A 20440-nucleotide genomic window follows, 5' to 3' on the forward strand; every position below is an offset into this window, starting at 1 on the left:
CTCTATTTTATACATATTCTATTGTTCATTGTCTACCAACATCATTTTTACATTTAAATATCACATGGACAAAAGGCTGAATCTTTGTTTACTAAAATGTATTCCAACATCATTGTCGACACAAATTTTGTGTATAAATCCAAATATAAGAAAAATGAAGATAAATTCAAATAAATTGTTTTTTTATTTATTTCAAATAAATGGGATACAATTGCACTTGGAAAGAAAAGAGATAAAACCTTTGATTTTATCTTGATAATGCTTCTTGCAACTTGATGATTTGGATTTATGTTTAAACCGAGGGTCAAATGACGTACTCTTATACTTTTGTATAAATCTAAATACAAGAAAAATGAAGACATTCAAATAAATTGTTTTTTATATATTTCAAATAAATGTGATACAAATTCTTTGTATTTTGAATTCTCTTACAAAAGAGATAGGACCTCTAGTTCTCTCTTGACAATACTTCTTGAAGTTTGATGGTTTGGATTTGTATTGAGGTCGAGGGTCGGATGACATGCTCTCGTACTTCAGACAATAGTGGAAATTACTCCATTCAATTGGGCTTAGAAAGAAAAGAGATAGAACCTTTGATTTTCTCTTGATAATGCTTCTTGCAACTTGATGAGGGTCAAATGACGTACTCTCATACTTCAAACAATAGTGGTAATTACTTCCTTAAATTAGGCTTAGAAATCTTGATCAAAAGAAGGATTGTGCTAGACTTCAAAGGTGTTGTGGCTTTGCTCTTTAGAAGATGGTGCATGTGTTTCCTTATTCCCGAGAGCCTTCTTACTTTCACTTAGTTTTTCTCTTTGAGTCCTAAAAAGTCCCCTCCCTCTTGATGGGAAACTTTTATTTATAGATTTATTGGTCACATCTCTTAATCCCCTTGATTAAGGATTTGATTAGCTCTCCTTACCCTTTTTAGAGAATGAAAATTTGTAATTATTGCCATTTTTGGAGAGAATAATTTAGCACCCATTATTCTCTTTTCAATCATTGACTAGTTCCCATCTATGGGAAGATGTGCTTTGATTGATTAGAGATTTGGGGTTGGTAATTTACCATTTATAGAGAAAATGATCTTTCATCAATTATAATCCCTTTAATTATTGACTAAGTTTCTATCTTTGGGACTTAAGATGAATTCTAGTTGGATTATTTCCATAAATCAATAAGATTTATAATTCACATTTGAATTTGAATTTAACTTCAAAGTGAGTCCCACATAAATCATTCCATTATGCTAATAAACTTACAAAAGCAAAGCCCAACTGTTAAGGCCCATTCACATATTTCAAAGTATGGGGCATGGTCCAAATAAAATGACCCATACTAAGGCCCATAAGTAAATTTGAGTTTATGGGGTAGGGCCCATTTAGGAGCCCATAAAAATTTTAGTTTCTACAATCATTTTTACATCATTTTTTGTGGTGATTAAAATGTGTTCCAACATCATTTTTACATTTAAATGTCGCGTGGACAAAAAGCCAACTACCATTGGCATTGGTCACCATCCTGGACGCATCAAGTAAGAAGGTCGAAGCTTCCTTTCTCGCCAGAGCCATTAAACTGAGGCTGAACCAATCTTTGATTTATCGTTACGTGGAGCTGATTTTAATCACCACAAAAGGTTTATACACCATTGTTTCTCTTTATAGTTCCCACATTTTGATATCAAAATATAAAAGGATGGGTTTATCTTGATTGAGCAGCGTAGAATTCCTCGAGTTCTGGCCATCAGAGATTGCATTAGCTATTGCAATCTCCGTTGTCAGAGAAACCCATACCATTGACTTCGATTGTGCATTTGGAACTTGTTCTTCCTCGTTTCATCTAATCAAGGTAACAAAAAGCAATACAGAAGCAAAAGGAAATCCCCAGAAATCTCCATTTCTCAGTTTATTGATTTTCTTATTGGATTTCGTTGGTTGAAATGAAGGAGAGTGTCCAAATGTTATGAACTGGTTCAAGAGATTACGTGCTACACGGGTCAGGGTAAGAGTCCACCGATGAGCCCAGCCAGGGTGCTTGACGCTGCTGCATTGTTGAGCTACGAGAGCAGTCTCATTCCAATCAGAGTGCTTTATTTCTGATCGGTTTTTAGACATGGTGTTTTAATGTTGATGAACCAATTCTGGGTTTTTGGTCTCAAGGCAGAAGACAATGAATAATAATGTTTTTTTTAGAAGGGTAGTTTTGACATTTTCAAAAGTAACTGACAGACTATTAACAATAGAAACCTATTAAACAGTTTTTGAAAGTCCAGGTACCTATAAAAACACATTTTAAAGTTCAAAAACTGACTTGAAACAACCCCAAAAGTACAGGGCACTGATCAGGAATTTTCCCTATATTCGAATGCAATTTGTTTTTGAATGCATGTATTGTGAGACAGGGGATGAACATTCAATTTATTCAGTTAAAAACCAAATGGAATAAATTGAAATTCTAAAAACCAAACTGAAATCGAATTATAGAAAAACTAAAGTAACCAAAACTGAAATATTTAGTTCGACCTTTGGTTAAAACCAAATTTTAATAATATATACTATATATATATAATGAAATCAAATTTCATTGTATTACATATTAATATATAAATATATAATATATTATATACTACATATTATATATTCTAAATTATATAACCAAATTTCTAATTCTAAAAATCAAAACTAAAACTAAAATATTTTAAAACCGAATGAACCAAACTAAATTAATCAAAAATAAAAAAATCGAAACCAAAATTTTTTATTTAAATTTTCGATTTTAATTGAATAATGCTCACCCCTATTCAAACTCCATCAAATACTAGAGTGATGCTATGTTCTGATCAGTTTGGTTAAGTGTAGCATTCAATGGTCTCGCTTCTCTCTATGCATTTGGTATGGTAACGGTTTCGAGTGAGGTGTTTTCTGTCAGAAATGGAAACACCACGCCACACTCGAAATGGCCATAAAACACTTTTTTGTTGTTTTAAGTGAAATATTCTTGGTTATTGCCACGTAGGAATAGTGGAGCCATGAGGCCGAACCATTCAAAGAAACACATCGCTGATGCTGGAAAAGGTGGTTCGAGTGGTGGTGAATTACGTGCTTTTCAAAGCTTTTTTGTTCCTTTAAATTTTTTTCCTTAAAACCGTTCATTCAAATATGGTGTTTGAACGTTAAACTCAAAATGCCTACAAGGTACCTACGTGTGTAACCTAAACGATAATGCGTGTGTTGGTTTCGTGATAGGTGTTTGATCAATGGCATCATATTATCACCAAATCAACATTTTTTCATCATATTCATTCTTATGTATAGATATTCACAAAATCAGGTTTTGATTTATATGCATACCAACGGTTGAAAAACTTTATTTTAACACTTTCTCTAACAATTAAACATTTATTCATTGTTTTGCCAATGTGACACCTAATTATTAATAAACAGTTTATCAAGAACTTTTCTTAGTTTTAAAGACATATCAAGTACAAATGTCTATTTAATAAACAGAAGATATAAATACATGCAACCATACTAAAAACCCCTCAAATATCATGCAAAAGCCGAGTCTTATGAGGGTGATGTAAGATCGCTTGTTTCCAATTGGTGACTTTTGACTGGAAATTGTTTTGGACATAAGGCCACGTTTGGATTCGATGTAAATCGTCATTGGTGTAAAAGTATACAGATGATGTTTTACATCGAACCATAGTAAGTGACCGTTCACATATCGAAGATCATGATAAAAAAAGTGTACAATTTTATATCGATAAAATCGATGTAGTATTCACATTGATAATCGATGTAAAATTTTATGTTTGATGAGGTTCTACTCCACTCCATCCAAATGCTAATAAATCTAAACCTGTGTAAAATTTTACATCGATCTTCATTTACACTCCATCCAAATGCCGATAAAATCGGATCAACATAAATTTTACATCGTTCTTAATTTACACCGATTATAAACACAGCCTAATTACAAAAAAATTCTAAGATGAAAAATTATATGGATGATTTTTAATTGAAATTAGAACCATAAGAACATCATTTATAGTTTAAATTTATGTATAGTAGCAACTTAAATACAAGAAAATACCCTCGAGAAAACAAGACTTTGAATTATCCAAACGGTTTATTGAATTTGAAGAAATCCCAAAATTTCTCATCCCGGGTCTCGGTCACACCAGGGGACGACTTCAACGATGGATTTTGCGGATATGTGCTTCGAGTTGGAGTACAGTACAGAGAAATTCCACCGAAGGGAGACAAGACAAGACAACCCATTCGGTTTGCGAGCTTCGTTTACAAACCAAATCCTATTGAAAATTGAAAGGAATATTTTTTTTCTTTATTGCACGCTTCTCAAGAGTCTGACGATAAATATTGCGATCCTTGCGGAGTCTCCATCAATGAAAACCGGGAAGATGAGGGAAAACAGATATCCGGCGGGAGGCAAGAAGCGGTAGAATTCCAGTAGGCCTCGACCCGAGTAAGAAGAAGGTACAGAACAAGAGCGACGGTGAAGACAAAAATAAGCCATATTTGATGATCGATGAATTCCATATCAGTGATGAGAAGATACTAACTTGGAAGGGGATTGATGAGAGAAATTGAATTGAATTGAGCAATTAATTAGATCGAAATCGAATAGTGTGGATGGAATCACTCTTATAGCCAACCAACCACATAGGTGAAGAAGAACAAACAAGGGGATTTGTCTGAGAAAAAGAAAGAATCCTAATGTCGAAAACCATGCATGGATGAGAATTTGTATGGGGTTCTCTAAAGTATGTGTCATCGATTCACCAAGACCAAGAGTTCAAAAAAAAAAAATTATGGGAAATTTTGGGAATCGGAAACGGTACTACCAAAACAGTGTTATATATGGAGGCTCATCAATTACACAAACCCACTGTTATAAATTAGACTTTGACTATGATATCGAAAAGGTAAGATGCCTCAAAGCTGATATTCAATCAAAATTTACACGGGGGATTTTGATTGGTCAAAGTATTTCTGGTATCTTATCCTCACGGCATTATAGGAATTGCCTTATAATGCATTCAAAATTAAATAGTATATTATACACACACATTAAATACATTATAAATTTGTATGCATGCATATTATATAAGATAAGTCAATAAAATTTATTTACGAAAAAAATATAATAAATTTATAATTCATACATGGGATCGGGAAACCATCAAGTCAATTTGGATACAATGTAGATATTTGTATTTGTAGTGTTCTCGAACTGAGCCTAAACATTTTCACAAATACTAATATATAATAATGTATCATATATTTATTGTTTTAAAAACAGAAATTTAATATAAAATTATATTTAGATTTGTATGTATATTGTTTTGCATTGATCTATATTGATTTCTGCATTCTTCTGTATCGACCTGTGTCAGTTTAATGGGAGGAAAAAACAGTGGAACGGGATGGACCAAAATATATGGATTTAGTGGGTTCGTCATGAACCTAAGCCCTAAAACCTTGCTCTGCTTTTGTCTTTAGCCCTCCAAGCCCTATCATTGGTGTAGGGCAACTGGAAATCTGACAAACCGAATAATAACCCAATTGGATTGGGGTTTTCTGAAATCAGTGTTGGCCAAAATTAGATTTATCACAACCCAATCCAATGTGATTATGAAGATTGGCTGGTTTGCTTGGGTTGGGCTTTTGGGTTGAGATACCCTTGGGATGGGCTGGGCTTTGAATGACCTCAAGCAGACTCAACTTGGGCCGAGTGGCATCACTACCCATCAAAATTGTATTAAGTACATGGATTAGTGTTATGCACAAAATTGAAAACCAGATGCAGAGTCAGCATGCATATCCATCAAATGGTTGGAGGATCAACTTGTTCCCTTTTGAAAAGGACTAGTTTGGATATATAGGGTGTTGGTGGTAGACCGTAGGCAGACCAAAGCATTACGCATTCCTGGGCCCTGGCGTCCTGGGTTGTGGAAAAATAGAGAGAGAGAGAGAAAGAGAGAGCCCACGGCATATGAGGTTACGAGTTGGGTGGCGGGATGCCCCTGCTGGTCCAATTGTCACATGTTTTCTCAAAATCTTGTACAAGGCTCAGTGAACAGATCAAATGGGTACGTAGCTGCAGTCACATCCTGTGCATATGCATCCATCCACATACATGATCCATCCACCTGATTTCAAAGTGAATGAAGCCATCTTTTCGTGCGTGTGTGAATTTATACTAAAGGGAATTGTTTGTGGGTGGATCACCCCATGTGCTGAATAGCCATTTGATGTTGTTGTTTAACAGAGAGAGAGAGAGAGGATTGATATGACATCATAACATGTTGGATGGATGTAAATCGCCGGAAAATTAGTAATTTTCAAACACCGTTTATATAATTATATACAGGAAATTTTGGATATTTATTACTATATATATTATATAATTATATATTTATTGATAATATATATTATAAATTCAAAAAACCAAAAATCAATTCGGTTTATAAAAAAAGCCCATAGTTAGATTAACAAAATCATGAGCATCCGTACATTTCCTATTAACCTAATTGCATAATCAGTTTGGCAGTTTTCAGATTCTATAAATAATAATAATAGAGAAGTATAGATAGGCCTAATGCAGATTTCTGATTCCTACTGCAAAATTATAAATATTTAGAAAGTCAAAAAATCACACTCCATGCATTCATACCTGCCCATGAATTAGCATCAATTCTGAACTGGCACCTATTACAAATGTACTTTGAGCCTACAAATTCTGATCCTGGGGTTATCAGTCATTCTCCCTAATAATAATAATAATAATAATAATAATAATAATGATGATGATCCATACATAATTAGCAAACATTATTTTCCTTAAAACCCAATTCATCCTAAGTTCCACCCCTACTTCCAAGACTTGAAAGAAAGCTTTGACCTAAAAATTAAAACCAATCTTTCTTGAGTCCCGAGTTTCCTAACACTCTTAACAGTTTACAAACACTTTATGGCGCAAACACACTGCATCCTAGAATTGAATCTCGAAAGACCTTCAGCCATTAATGTATGCTTGATTCAATAATGTAGGGTGTTTAATTCTCAAGTCTGAACTGCATCTCTCCTTGATTCCAGTGTCAATTCAATCAATTTCTCCTTCAAGGATTAGAAGAAGATTATCACGATAAGGATTCCTCATTCCTATTTCCATTACTTTCCTTCCCCTTTCCTTCTATTTTGTTCTCATTTTTTTTCTTCCCCTTCTCCTTCCGGTTTGATCTTCAAATAAATCAATAGGCCCAAACGTGATATTATAGAACACGGAAAGGAAGGATTGGATTTTATCGGATTGGACTGATATATATATATATATGTTGCACATGCTTTGTACGCATCAATTCTAGATGATAATAATTATAATAATATATCCAAAAATTTCTATAATTTTTTTGTATTTTGTATTTTTTTCTTTTTTAATATTAATAAGATGGTGATTGCAAAGTCCAAATTTGATTATATAAACACCCCATTCAAATATGTGATAATCAAATCGAATTATGAAGTTTCAAATATCATTGACAGGCCTACATGTTTGGCTAGACTCTTTTTTTTTTAGTGTTTTATCTTTTTGGTGTACATTTTTTCTCTTGTTCATTTATCAAAAAAAAAAATGTAATAATTATATAGAAGAAATTGAATAAGGTGAAAAGTAGTAATTCAATTTACAATTTAAACATTACAATTAAATATAAATTAAATTCAAAAATGAATATTTTAGTCATTGTTTTAAAAGTTGGACCAGATTGGACGATTGAAACATTTGGCCGGGGAACTGGTCACGCCACCTATTCTGTTTTGGTCTTAAACTGCTATTTTACAAAAAATCGTTGAAATGGTCAGAGAATCGCTGACTATGATGGTTTAATCGTTAAAATGTTCAACCCGGTTAATGGTTCTTAGGTTGCTTTCAAATTAATTCTAATTTTTTATTTATTTTAAAATAAAAATTAGAAAAAAAAAGAAACTTTCATATCTCATAATCTTGTTTGATTAATTCTAATTTTTTATAATTTTTTTTGTTTCTACCTGTGTAAAAATAATTCTATTATGTACACTTATTTTTTGTTTAATTTGATAAATATATGATATTATACATGTGCCCAATGCTTTTTTTGTAAAATTTATGTCTTTTTTTCAATTTTATGTTTTATATTTTTATTAATTTTTATTATTTAATTATGACATTAAAAGTTAACACATTTGACCCATAAGTTGAACTATTGATCTCTGCCAAACCAGAAAACAATTTCATTTTGGTTAGTTTTAGATTATGTATTTCATTTTCATTATCATTAAAAATAATTATTGTTTATTACACTTTTTTTTTCAATTTGATTAATAAAAATATCATAAATGTGTCTAATTTTTTATACATTTTTTATATTTATTTTTATTTAAAAAATTTATTATTTGACTATGACTTCAGAGCTTGATCAATTTGATACTAATGGTTGAATTGCTTACTTGGATAAAGAATGATTTTGTTTTTGAGTAAGTTTTAAAATATATAGGTTTATATTATTAAAACTATTGGGTATAGATCTAATTAGTAACATTTATTAGTGAAAAAATAACTTAAATATAGGATTTAATAAGATAGAATGGGAGTTAATACATTGAATATAAGACTTAATGAGAGAGTATTAAATGAGACGAATATCATTAATTGAAATTACATTTTCAACCCTCATAATTAAAGATGGATTAAATACATTATAACCATTTTGATGAAAAAGTTTTACACTCATCAATATAGTACATAGTATAGATATAGATAGATCCAATAGACAAAATGATTCACTTGTTCGCTCCATCCGGTGCAACCTAAGGATATCCACAACCACACCTGAAATTAATGGATGTGGGCCGAATTGGATTGGACAGTCCTAAACTCAAGAACGATAGCCTCCCTGTCCACCTAACGAGGACGCAGCGACGACCTTAAATGAAATTGTCCTTCTCACCAGGTAGTCAGATTTCACTATTTTGGTTGGATTATTGTAGTCTTGTGCAAAAGCTGATCATTACGTTGAAAATTTCTACCTCGGCTCATAAGTCACAGGGGCTATGTGTTTAGATACATTCTAATATTCCATCTACTCCAAAAGTTAAAGTTCACAATTCAACGGTTTGCTTGCATTTTACTCATGGAAGGGTGTCATCATGACTCACAGAAGAGAAAAAAGATATAAAGCGCAGAGTCCTCGCAATTAGCTCCGCAAGTCGGGCGAGAGAGAGATGAGTAGAGATTATATAGTTGTAATATATAGATGGATGAGAAGAAAAAAGTCAAGGAAGCAGGAATTCAATTAAGTTGAAAATTGGATGAATTACAGAGAATGTATGGATAAGGAAAGTTGGTGGACACCATTATTGTTTCATCACAGTGTCTAGCTGCAAGGGCACGACCCAGCAGACATAATAGCCACTTTTTTCTTTTTTCTTTTTTAAAAAGTCATCAATTGATGAATAGTGCAGCTCTGGCCTCCTCCTCTTCCTCCTTAATTATTATCATTGTTGATGCAATATGACAGTTAATATATATGATATATCCACCATTTAATTGAATTGATCAATAATTAATTCACAACAACGTAGGTCATAAGAGAAGAGTCCCATTCTCTCTTGTCTTACAACTTCATACAAGTTAATTTAAAAGTATGCTTGTCTTAAATGAATTTCATTAAGATGGAAAAATATTTTGATGGGATAAGTGAGGTGAGGCTGGGTCCATACCATAGTAGTTGACTCTTAACTTTTCTTTCATCACAAAACTATATTAATAAATCCATGTCTTATGATCACGGGCTCCATATAATTAGCTAGGGATGTTAACAAGAGCTTGGTATGGATTCGATTCAACCAACCTGATCCGACCCATCCCCAATGCTATATATATATATATATATATATTAATAAATCCAGTTCAAGTTTTCTTTCCATTCTATTGTGAATTTAATTTAAGGGAAATTGTCTAAAACTCACCATGGGTTTCTAGTATTTCTCTTAAACTCACAACTTTTCAAAATGTCTAAAACTCACCATTTCACTAACTTGACATTAAATAGATTAACGGGTGTTAATATATTATCATTTTAACTTTCATAGTTCATACAAAAATATAAAATATATACAAAATAAATGAATGGGTGTTAATATGTTACCACTTTAATATTTAGACATGAAAAAAAGGAAAAAAAGTTCAAAAAATATTTTCAAATATAAAATATATAAAAACATTGAAATTACAAAAAAAATATGAAAATTATAGAAATTGCAAACAAAATAAAAAATTATTTTCAAATTATAGAAACTATAGAAATTGAAAAAAAAATCAGAAAATAAAATTGGTAGAAAAAACATCAAAATTTTATAGATTTTTAGAAAATAGAAAAATATAAAAAAACAGAAATTATAAAAAACATTGAAAATTATAACAAAATATTAAAAATGCAAAAAAAAAAAAAAGAAAATTGAAAACTAAAAAAGACCTTTTTTCCTCTAACTCACCATTCAATGGTAATTTGGACATTAAAGTTGTTATTTATACTGACATGGACACCTCTGCTAAGAAGCATTAACGTTGCACTAACGAACGATAAATTTTGGAAAATAAAAACTTAATGATAAAATGAATTTTAAACATTTTGAAAAGTTATGGTGAATTTAAGAGAAATATTGAAAACTCGAGAGATGTAAAAGGGTCGCTCTAGTATAAATCCCTTGCAACTTTCGTTCCTTTCTAATTTAGAAAGACTTATTTTATACATAAATCATACATGAATTTTAACATTATAATTAATTAATAAGATATAATCATCAAATTTAAAACAGTTATTAAAATAATATGGAGACTAATTGATTAGTACATACATACATACCATACATGCAAATTAAGTTTAAAATTGAAGACAGAAAAGTAACAACTCGATCATGACGGGGAGGAGTGAAATTGGGTTTGGGATGAAACGGGAGAGAAGGCACACTCACAAATCACAACACGTTACACGTATATTGCGGAAGTTGTTCGATCATATCACGAGTACTCCCACGACACAGTGACGGTGAGTGGAAACAAAAACGAAGGTGAGATGATTAGGATGTTGTTGAGTCGGTGTCTTTGCATCTCTGGGCCCCGCCTGCACACTACTGTCTATACACACATGGGTTGTTTGCCCCATGTGATTTTGTTTGACTTTTCTTTAACTTTTATTTTATTATGGTATGACAATCTCTTATAAAATCATCAATAAGTTTCAACATTTCATAACAAGACTCCATCCAACAAATAAAAGAAGCTCAATCACTCAACAATTAAGCCCCCAAAATCCAAATTACGACCACTGCACGCATTCGAACCTTACAATACAATTAATTGTATTGTTTGTTCATTCAAGAATCAAGAATCAAGGATCTATTACAACTGATTAAGACTTCAAACTCATCGAAACAAATTAAAGAAGCTCCCTCTCTTGTTGCTTTCATATCAGCTCACATGGATGATACTTCATTTCCACCTTGTTTTTATTTTCTTCTTCCATACAAGGCAGAAATCCCATATATCATTCTGCTTCCATCTGTTTTATTTTATTTTTTTCTTTTTCAAGGTTAACTAAACCAACTGCTACTCTAGCAGTTCAAAAATAACTGTTAAGACCTATATATTATATTGCTTATTAAACAATTAATGCACCGCCGGCCAGGAACTAAAATACAGTTTAATTTTTAGGTTTTCGAGTTTGACCAAGGAAAGTTGTTCAGAATGTCCTAATCTTAATCTTAATAGTTGTAAATAATTATGAAGTCTAATTATTATATATACATATATGACCTATGGGAGGAACAATCTGACTACTGAAGCTTCAGCATCTTTTGTGGAAACAATTCACTACTATCACACAAAAAACAGGGCCCCCTTGCCCCCTTCAAAGTTCAAAGTTCAAACCCAAAGACACACAGTGAGATTGTTTCCAATTGGCAAATGGGTGTACAACTGTAAAGTGAGTGACAGTGATGAGAATCCCGTCTTCTACACTAGCTTGTATGGAATTTCCATTCATATATCATTGTGACAGGTATCCTAATCTGCTCTCACATCTCACATGCATGTCTAACTAAGTGTAATGAGACGCCTGCAGGTGTCATGTATTACTTACTATACATATAGCTCCACCTTGAATTCAATGAAGTAATAATGACATCAAAGCGGGGCCCAAGCAGCCCACAATACATCTATATAAAATCGTGGTTATTTGTATTATATTCGTATTATTAGAGATCAGGGGAGCTTCTGGTTTCTTGGAAATTCGGATTTACTGAATGACGTGGTGAGAGGTGTTGAATGGGTGTTGATAGTTATAAAAATATATGGGTGTAGACTCATGTATTTTATAACTACTTGTGTGGTATATATGAAGTATTGCCATTGCCTCATTGGTTTCACAGAAAACTGAACAGCTATTGTATTCAGCTAAAAATGGTTTATTGATAGCAAATAGGCTTTTCCCTTGGTCAGTTAAATTGGACTTGGATGGGCCCATTGAAAATTTCAGGATTCAACCCAACACAATTTACAATTTACGGGCACCCTTGTTAGTTGATAGATATGCATATATGGTATTATCTTCTCTGCTTGGTGCATTATCTAGGTAAGAAGAGCTGAGGCCTGAGGGAGGGCACCCACACGTTTGTGTAGCTGAAACTTGAGAGGGAAAAGGATGGATTATGGAAAGAAAGATACACCTGTAAATAATTCTGTATTTTGAACCTTTAAACGCCTTTATAAAGGGTGGGTGCAGTGTAGGCCACCCTGCTAAGATCTCTAGCTAGGCTCTCCCCCCCCTCTATAGCTTTCATCCTTATATTTTCTCCATGCATGCCAACCCAGGCACAGAGGGCCGGGGAGAGAAGAAGTATTGTCAGATTGGATGTTGGAATAGCAACTTGTTTATACCGTCGGTGACATAAAAAAGAAAGAGAGAATCGGAATAAATGTACTTAAGAGAAGAGGATGGGCCAAGATGTGGACCTTGCATCCCACGAATCACAGTAACAATATATATATATATATATATGAAAGAAAAGATTTTTCATTTTCTCTTTTTAAGAAAAGAAAATAAAAAAAAAAAAAAAAAAAGGAAGGAAGAGTGATTTTGGATGGAAGGCTGGACTCTGGAGGTAGCACATGGCATTTAACAATTCATTCATGCACCTATGTGCTACCATGGATGGCGATGAGTGATGATTATCGGCGCACGTAGCGATGGATGCTAAGATGGGGATATTTTTGGATCCGTTAGACGTATTAAGATATATATAAAAATGGGATAAAGGGAACAAGGATGGGTCCATCTCCATTCTCCATATCCCTTGTACGAATGAACATACGGACGATGATTAGCTGCTGAAACGAAAGGATCTCAATATCTCATCTCATACGTTGAACGAACGGTTTACTGTTGTAAGTGGTTGAGAAGATGGCAATCTCTCTCTCTCTCTCTCCCTCTATTCCTTCCATACTATCACAATCGTTCAACAAAGGAAAATATATAAAAATAAATAATATAATGGCTTATACTGGTTCCGTAGGGCTTCTCATCTATCACTTCCATTTTCCACAGCTAGCGCCTAGCGGAGGAGGAGCGACGTCTGCTTCCAAGTTCCTACTACTCTTTTATTTTATTGGAGTTTGGGAGTGGGGAAGCAGAAACAAAAACCGGTAATCAGCGGCGTAGTTCACATGAATCCTGAATCAATGGCTACGTACGCCACGCCACAGTGGGGCCATTAGGGAACAATACCCACATGGGGAGAACATGCCTCGCTTCCCACGATTCTCCCAAGTCAGAACTTCCAACCAAGTTACCAACTTTGAATGCTGGGAGGGTAGCGTGTACGGCCTCCTCCACTGGAGACTGGAGACTGGACAGCATTTGAATTTGGAACCGCTTCCGGAGTGGGCCCAATTCCAACACAACACCAACCAAAACGGCTACTCCTTGCCTTGCACAGTAGTTGCACTTGTCAACCCATATTTCTGAATTGGAATTTTCCTTTCCTCTTTTTTGTTTTTTTTTTTCCTTTTATTAATTCTTATTTTATATGGCTGAGTTTTTCCGCCGGAGTTTGCGGTTGTAAGACTACTAAGACTTGGGAATTGGGTGGGGGATTACGGGTCTAAATCTCAGAAGACTCGAGAGAGGGGCAAATGCATGTGCATTTCGCTCTCATTTTTAGTTTAGCATCGATTTTTATATTTAGAAAACAAATAAAAAATATTTAAAACATTATCTTGGGGTAGTTAAGCTAAGGGGAATAAACCTAAACGTCAGGTCAGACGCAAGTAATTTATATTTAGATAATGGGAACATTCTTCATGTCATTAGAAACGAAAAACGGGGAAACAAATAACAATATACGTTCAACCTAACGGTTTAATTTGATATTTAAATAAAGATGAAAAGTTGTGGATTCATTTCTAAAATGCCTATGGCTCATCATAAGAAGGCCCAACCCGATCAAACCCATCAATTCGGACTGACTCAACCTGAGTCGGCTGGGTTTTCATCAGTACAAGTTGGTTTTGGGTTGTGCAAATTTCTAAATCAATGATTCGGGTCAGTTTCGGTTTTTACATAAGAAAATCAAAACCGATCCAAACTAAACCACCTTAGTTCCTAGTTCAAACATGAAGTTCCAAAGCTCATTAAGCCACCTAGTTTTTGAATGGTTGCAAGAAAATAGTGATTAATGAACAACTTTTGTGATTAACTTTTCATTTAAATTTTATCATAGAAGATGGCTGAAATGATGTTCAATTTATGTCTGTTTTTAAAATTAGCAAGATTTTATCACATGGATGAACTTAGAACCAAAACCGATTGAACCCGACTCAAACCGACCAGGTCGATTTTGCTTAACACTGGGTCGATTTTGATTTCTATGTCAAGTAACGCGACCAGGTCGGGTCGGTTGAAAAAACCACAATAAACCAATCCAATCCGACCTGTGAACAACCTTGTACACAAACTAAACAAAAGGGATAGAACGGTGGGTGTGGGTATAGACAACACCGACAACAATATCCTATCCTTGCACTCTTTTGTAGTTTTTATTGCTATAATAACTCTCTCTCTCTCTCTATATATATATATATAGCTATAGCTGTAATTATTCTTCGTTTGTATGACTGCAAATTAATGGTATGACGATGACCGGCTCAAATCCCAAATTCCATCCTTTTATTCGATTCGAATATGACCTACTTTCATTTTCCACTTCCAGTATTTTCATTTTTGATTTACAAGGTTAGTTAGGGCACGTTCAAATTAGTTAGCAGTTAGGCGTAGCATTTTATTTTCTCTAAAAAAAGTGAAATCATTACCGACTGATGGTGCTCGGTTGGTAGCAAAGACCTGGGATCAAATCCCCTGCCACCCACCTCAACCTGGGTGGGACTGGGCCCCGGGGAGGAGTCAAAATGTAAGTTATGAGAACCGAGAGGGTAAAACAAATATTGTACGGTCACTTACACTCCATTTAGCCAATTTTTAATGATACCAATCCAAATCCAATGTGATTCAGATTGATAAGATTCAAAATAAATTCTGATAAGTTCTTATCTAAATATATTTGATTTTATTCAAGACGTACAATCCTATATCTAATTATCTTAATTATCTAAAGAAAGAGAGAGGAAATGAGGAATGTTTACCGCAGTTAATAAAGGGATAACAGGCGGAGGAGGTTAAGGAATTTGGGTTGCTTAACGGCCTAATCTAAACTACCGAACCCAAAAAAGCAAAAAAGACCAGAAGACCCTCTTTTTCCCCCTTTATAATTCCTTCTCCATCCCATCCCTCTCTATTCTCTCCCCCTGCTACTTCAAACTTGAAATTAGTTGAAAGGCAAATAGAGTGTTGAGGAGTAAACAAACAAATGGCGACTTCACCCTTCTCCCTTCTGATTCTATTCTCAGAGATACTACTACTCCTAGTTGTACTAGTTCCAGCCCTCGTTGCCGCTTCCGCAGTTCAAGACCCCGAACTGGTGGTCAAAGATGTCGAGAGGTAATGTATAGTGTAAACCCCCCCTGGCCTCTCAACTTCCCGGTATTATGTAAATGTATTTAATTTGTGTACTAGTACTAGCTCTACTACTACCAGACTACCAGTACTCGATCGATCGACGCATGCATTTTATATATGTAACAGAGCTAATAATGTTAATGTGTGTGTTTTGATTTGAGGCAACAGGAGCATCAATGCGTCTAGAAGAAACTTGGGTTTCCTCTCCTGTGGAACCGGAAACCCAATCGACGACTGCTGGAGGTGCGACCCCAACTGGGAAAAGAATCGTCAAAGGCTAGCCGATTGTGCAATTGGGTTCGGTAAGCAGGCAGTCGGCGGAAGGGATGGTCGCATTTACGTTGTCACCGACTCCGGCGACGACAACCCCGTGAACCCAAAGCCCGGGACCCTCCGTTATGCCGTCATCCAAGATGAGCCCTTATGGATCATCTTCGCGCGAGACATGGTCATTAAGCTAAAGGAAGAGCTCATCATGAATTCGTTCAAGACCATCGACGGAAGGGGGGCCAGCGTCCACCTTGCCGGTGGGCCATGCATTACCATACAGTATGTGAGCAACATCATCATTCATGGCCTCCACATCCATGACTGTAAGCAAGGCGGGAATGCCAATGTGAGGGACTCCCCTACTCATTATGGGTGGAGGACCATCTCCGACGGTGACGGAGTTTCCATCTTTGGAGGTAGCCACATCTGGGTGGACCACTGTTCGCTGTCTAACTGTCATGATGGACTAATCGATGCCATCCACGGATCCACCGCCATTACCTTATCAAACAATTACTTTACTCACCATGACAAGGTGATGCTGTTGGGTCACAGTGACACTTACACCCAAGACAAGAACATGCAGGTCACCATTGCATTCAACCATTTTGGAGAAGGGCTTGTGCAAAGGATGCCAAGGTATATATATAATTATAATTATAAGCCCCTCGATCCCAACCCAGGTGGTGAATTGAATTAGGGTTTTGATGATTCTTGCTGCATGAATTTATTGTTCATGGTCGCTCCATTTTATTTGCAGATGTAGACATGGATACTTCCATGTTGTCAACAATGACTACACCCACTGGGAGATGTACGCCATTGGCGGGAGTGCTGCACCCACCATCAACAGCCAAGGAAATAGATTTCTTGCACCCGACAACCAATTTAGCAAAGAGGTGAGAGCTTTGCTTTGAGATATGATTGAGACACCACAGCTGATGAGTTGACATTAATTAATGGTTTTGAGTAATAACTCTTTCTGCTTACTTTGAAGTTTGAATTGGTCTAGCTAATGATTTCAATGAATCAATCCATCTCCACAGGTGACCAAACACGAGGATGCACCAGAGAGTGAATGGAGACACTGGAATTGGCGGTCTGAAGGTGACCTGTTGCTGAATGGTGCCTTCTTCACGCCGTCTGGTGCGGGAGCGTCGTCCAGCTACGCCAAGGCTTCCAGCTTGGGCGCCAGGTCATCTTCTCTGGTGGGTTCGATCACCACGGCGGCGGGTGCACTCAATTGCAAGAAGGGTTCTCGTTGCTGATCGATGATGTGAACCCCATCGAGTGCATCGGCTAGGACACCAATTGGGTCTTTTTTCCTTTTAACCTAGAATCATAATTATTTAGCGCAGCTAGAGTTGGGAATAAGAGTAACAAGTCACAATGAAGAAAAAAAAAATAGCCATCGATAAGATTGCGGTACAGTCGTCATCCTTATTTTTCTTTTTTCCTTTTACGAGTGTTATCTTTTATGATGACAACCTCGGCCTGTTGCTCTGAGAAACCATTTTGGCTTCGCTTCCGTGCTACGAATCCTAATGGGATTAGAGCAAACAAGTGCAGAAGTGTTGATCTCTCTCTCTCTCTCTCTCTCTCTCTCTATGTACGTATTAATTATTGCCTTCATAGTTCATACATCAATTAAAGCCCTATATATTATCTTTTGATCTTTCTCTCTCTCTTGCTAGAGATAATATATATATCTAACAGCGCACAACAATAGTCCTCCTAGTAGAATCAGTTGGGAACAAGACAGCTCGGTTCCTCAGAGGACAAAAACTTCTGGCTGCTGGTAGTTTGATCCTTTAATTTGGACAGAAAAAAAGAACAAATTAAGTCCACAGACTAGCGTTGGATTTTCCGGGGGCAATTTTCCAAATAAATCGTAGTATAATGATATGAGATCATATCGTATGTAGAGACCGGACCTGCTAGTTTACCAACATTTAATTTGCACAGTTTGCCACTTGTACTTAACACGTGTTCATTCAAGCTATGAAGTGTCAGCGACACTTAACCCATAAGTGCAGTGAGCAGCACGTGTTGAGGACAGATGGCAAACACTGATCAATAAACCAGCGAAATGTTAACAGCTGATCGGAATTCACCGATACCAAAATAGGCTAAATAGCCACGCCATCGACAGACATTTTTAACTCGAGAATCTTGTTTGAATTAATCATAGGTAGCATTAAATCAAAATGAGAATAGAAGCAAAGAAAAATACAAAACTCTCAATTTCTGCAAGGATCAAACCCCTCGTGGGCAAGCACATGCCTCTGATCCTTTCTCTATTATTCAACCCATCTCTTGTGGACCAGACTTTACAATAACATTTCATTGACAAAGTTACATACATATACAGTCCTCTCATGGCTTCTCTGTGAAAAGCTCCCAGCCTCCGACAATTTTAGTGCTATAATTCAATGCCACCAACCCTCATTATTAACCCCCCCCCCCCCCCCCCCTCCAAAAAAAATAAATAAAAACCCATCTTGAGAAAATAATGCTTCTTAGGATCCATATCCAATGGCTCCATGCATCAACATAAATATTAACATAATAATCTCATTATAATTTGGGTTTAAATATTACAAATAGACTTTGGTTGGGACTGAACCTGGCAACCTGTACCTAATGTGGGGTGGGGCGTAAGTGATACAACATTAGTCGTCCTGTTAAATTATATTCTTTGGAAGAAAAAGGCATTAAATAGCTTTTGAATTAGATTAAGTAGGGAGAGCATATATATGATATATATGGATGAGTTCATATATACTTGGTTTGGCTGAACCCGCCACCACTTGACTAGTGTAGCTGGCTGTGTTTAAGTTTGAACCCACCACTTGTGAATGTTGTGAGTAGGATAGGGTCCAGCCAACAGGTTGGGGCTAGTGCTATTGTTGGTGGGTCTACAAAAAGCAACAAAGCATTGCCATCTATCAAACATGCACAAGAGACTGGGAAGGTACAAACCACAAAATTTGGTGTAACCAAATGGAAATGGAAAACAGTTCAACGCATATTGGGAATGGAAATGGGCCGGAGATGATGATCGTATCTATATTTATAGCCGCTTAGTTAATAGTTATTTATTGCTGAGCCAGCCTGAGAGAGAGAGAGAGAGAGCAGTTCCAAGTGTGAAGAAGCAAGCAAGCAACAAGGCTGGATGGCACATTATTGCATGCAGGTTCATTGATCATCAAGGTTGGGAGGACGTGGTCCAAGCAGGAAGACCCCACACCTCACCAAATCAAAGGGCATCGGGGCTGAAATACCCTACCACGTGATGCGAGGGGGCCAAGTGCCCAAACAATATCAACAAGTAGACAATAAAATAAAAGGAGTGGATTGAGACAGACGAACCAACCCACTTCACTTCACGGAATAGCAGTTCCCATTGGAAATGTAAGTAATAGTCTGGAACTGGATTGATCATATAGAGTCTTTTATGTTTTATTCTCATATCGGTTCTGCCACCATTGGTTTTATATTTGTTGATTTGATTTTAAGAATAAGTAACGACAAGGTGCTGAGTAGTCATGGTTAATATGCTCCATTTGTTGGATGCTGGAACGTTGGGGGTTACGTTGCAACCAGCTGCAAGCATTTACGAAATGTCTCTAAGCACTAGCTCAACTCAAACCATCCATCCAAATCGTATGATCGTTAGATTAGCAGAATCCTTCTTGGTCCCAACACTGACTAGTTGTGTTTGGTTTCACTTTCACACAGAATGAAGGAATAAAACGAATTATGCCCTTTGAAAATGATGTTCAATCAATGGAAAAAACGAATCTTTTTCCTGTTTCAATTGCCATTGTGCTAATTAATACTCTACCCACCTTTAAGAAAACATTTACCTTCCACAACTATTTTTATGAGCACTGCCAAATAGCATATTCCAGAAACAATCCATTTTCTTTCATGTTCTTTTTTACATAAAATCAAACAAAGCCCGTAAGTTAAAAAGTAAATAAAAAACACGATTTTAATTTTAACTTTTTAGGGAAAAAATCATGTAGGTTC

At 35.5% G+C, this 20440-nt stretch overlaps 1 protein-coding gene across 1 annotated transcript; it reads left to right on the forward strand.

Annotated features, from left to right (window-relative positions):
* The first annotated feature begins 15220 nt into the window (after positions 1-15220).
* Positions 15221-18080, forward strand: LOC148853685 (putative pectate lyase 5). Its single transcript, XM_088942042.1, has 4 exons — positions 15221-16117; positions 16304-17044; positions 17166-17304; positions 17452-18080. Exons 1-4 carry the CDS (start codon positions 15987-15989, stop codon positions 17671-17673), a joined length of 1233 nt encoding a protein of 410 aa, XP_088798168.1. The 5' UTR covers positions 15221-15986; the 3' UTR covers positions 17674-18080.
* The last annotated feature ends 2360 nt before the right edge of the window (positions 18081-20440 follow it).

Source organism: Nelumbo lutea, chromosome 4, assembly GCF_056320005.1.
Source record: "Nelumbo lutea isolate HS-2025 chromosome 4, American lotus-T2T, whole genome shotgun sequence".
Classification (NCBI taxonomy): Eukaryota; Viridiplantae; Streptophyta; class Magnoliopsida; order Proteales; family Nelumbonaceae; genus Nelumbo; species Nelumbo lutea.